Source organism: Humulus lupulus, chromosome 4, assembly GCF_963169125.1.
Source record: "Humulus lupulus chromosome 4, drHumLupu1.1, whole genome shotgun sequence".
Lineage (NCBI taxonomy): Eukaryota > Viridiplantae > Streptophyta > Magnoliopsida > Rosales > Cannabaceae > Humulus > Humulus lupulus.
Window position 1 is genome coordinate 239,695,830 of NC_084796.1, and position 2,666 is coordinate 239,698,495.

Consider the following 2,666-nt stretch of genomic DNA (forward strand, 5'->3'; position numbering starts at 1 on the left):
ATGAAAAAAATACGGTTGGGATGAGAGTGTTTAATGTTAAGGGTGTTTTTGTAAAAAAAAACTAGAAATGACATATGTTTGGGAGACTAAGTTATCTTGATATTTTAAAAAAATTGTCTATTTTATATTACATTTAGAGTAAAATTTCCTATTTAATATTAGCATAGATTTAAAATAAAATTATATATTAAATTACACTTATTTTATTTCATCACGTGCTGTGGGCAATTTATTTAATTCAATCTGGGCCGCATGGACGGAACGGACGAGGAAGTATTCTAAGACAAAATTATATGCTAAAGATGGCTCATCAATGGACACAGGCACAGACTTCATTCAATTATGCTCGCAGTCAGAGCTGATGGACAGAGCTACAAGCACATATCGGAGCTTCTTCTCTCTCTAACTCGCTCGAGGTCACTCCCAAAGGGTCTTCAGCTCCATGCCCAGATCATCAAATTGGGTCTTCAGACCATTCCTCTCGTATCCCACAACCTCATCAACTTCTACTCCAAAACCCAGTTCCCCATTTACTCTTGCCGGGTTTTCGACGAAGCCCCGAACAAGTCCGCCACAACTTGGAGCTCCGTCATTGCCTCGCTTGCCCAGAATGAGCTTCCCTCGCTTGCCATTGACTTCTTTCGGCGAATGCTTGAAAATGGGGTTCGACCTGATGATCATATATACCCGAGTGCGACTAAGTCAAGCGCCATTTTGGGTAGGTGTGATATCGGGCAGGGTATTCATGGACTTGTCGTGAAGACTGGTTTTGAGTTTGATGTGTTTGTTGGTAGCTCCATGGTTGATATGTATGCTAAGTGTGGAGAAATAAAATATGCCCGGAAATTATTTGACGAAATGCCTGACAAGAATGTGGTTTCTTGGAGTGGAATGATATCTGGGTATGTTTTAATGGGTGAAGATGAGGAGGCTTTGAGGCTGTTTAAACAAGCTTTGGTTGAGAATTTGGACGTTAATGATTTCACATTTTCTAGTGTGGTCCGGGTTTGTGGCAACTCGACTCTACTGGAGTTGGGAAGGCAGATACATGGTTTGTGCTTCAAAACCAGTTATGATTCTTCAAGTTTTGTTGGAAGTTCTTTGGTTTCTCTCTATTCCAGGTGTGGGGTTATTGAAGGCGCTTGCCGGGTTTTTAATGAGATACCTGCTAAGAATCTTGGTTTATGGAATGCTATGCTTATAGCCTGTGCTCAGCACGCACAGCCAGACAAAGCTTTTGAACTGTTTGGAGAAATGAAAAGTGTGGGAATAAAGCCAAATTTCATTTCCTTTTTGTGCCTGCTCTATGCTTGTAGTCATTCCGGGATGGTTGAGAAGGGAAAGTACTACTTTGAGATGATGAAGGACTATGGGATTGAGCCAGCAGCGCAGCACTATGCTTCTATGGTTGACTTGCTAGGCCGAGCAGGAAAACTTCAAGAAGCAGTTTCAATGGTAAAAGACATGCCGATACCACCAACAGAATCCATTCTGGGGGCTTTACTGACTGGATGTAGAATCCATGGTGATGCTGAATTGGCAGCCTTTGTCGCTGAGAAAATCACCGAACTTGGCTGCAACGTAGGCTCGGGCCTTCTTGTACTTTTATCGAATGCTTATGCTGCTGCTGGAAAATGGGAGGAAGCAGCCAGAGCAAGGAAGTTGTTAAGAGATCAAGGATTGAAAAAAGAAACCGGTTTGAGCTGGGTTGAAGATGGAAACCAAGTTCACACATTTGCTTCCGGTGACAGAACTCATATGAGAACCAAAGAGATCTACCAAAAGCTTGATGAGTTAGGAGAAGAAATGGAGAGAGCAGGGTATGTTGCAGACACTAGTTTCGTGCTGAAAAGGGTTGATGGTGAAGAGAAGAATCAGACAATTCGTTATCACAGCGAAAGATTAGCCATAGCTTTTGGATTCATTACCTTCCCACCTGAAAGACCTATAAGAATAATGAAAAACTTGCGTGTTTGTGGTGATTGTCACACTGCAATAAAGTTTATGTCCAAGTGTTCAGGAAGAGTTATCATTGTGAGAGACAACAATCGATTCCACAGATTTGAGGATGGAATATGTACTTGTCGAGATTATTGGTGATTCATATTCATTTTTACCATTAAAAGAAGTATCACAAAGGAACAGTAATTAAAAAGAAAAGAAAGACACAGAACACTGATTTGATTTATTGAAAGTGTTAATGACTCAATTTTTATTTATCTAATTTATAGGATACCATTCTTTTTCCCATTAATCATTCCTAACGCTGGATGAGTCTTTTGTTCCTAGAAAACTCTGTATTTTTGTTTTTACTCAAGTTTTACTATATATATATATATATTTAGAGAATATATATTATTTAATGGAAATATAGAAAATCAAAATGTTACAACTCAATTGCAATAGATAGAAATAAAATAGAAAGATGTATAAGAAAAGAAGTAAATAGAAAAAACAACTCTAAACATAACAATAAAAATAAATATATGAAGAAGAAGTAAAAAATAGAAACAATAGAAATACAAAAATAAAATAAGAACAAGAATAATATAAAGAACTCTCACACTCAGACAACCAAAATGTAGAGTAGTGAGGATCACCAACTTGAATAAGGTTCAAGACTTTTGTCCAAAAACTTATTTCCTTATATTCTCTAAGCATTAAGG

At 38.0% G+C, this 2,666-nt stretch overlaps 1 protein-coding gene across 1 annotated transcript; it reads left to right on the plus strand.

Annotated features, from left to right (window-relative positions):
* Window positions 1-265: 265 nt before the first annotated feature.
* Window positions 266-2,254, plus strand: LOC133831400 (putative pentatricopeptide repeat-containing protein At5g52630). Its single transcript, XM_062261672.1, has one exon. The coding sequence runs from the start codon at window positions 343-345 to the stop codon at window positions 2,098-2,100; it is 1,758 nt and encodes a 585-aa protein (XP_062117656.1). The 5' UTR covers window positions 266-342; the 3' UTR covers window positions 2,101-2,254.
* The last annotated feature ends 412 nt before the right edge of the window (window positions 2,255-2,666 follow it).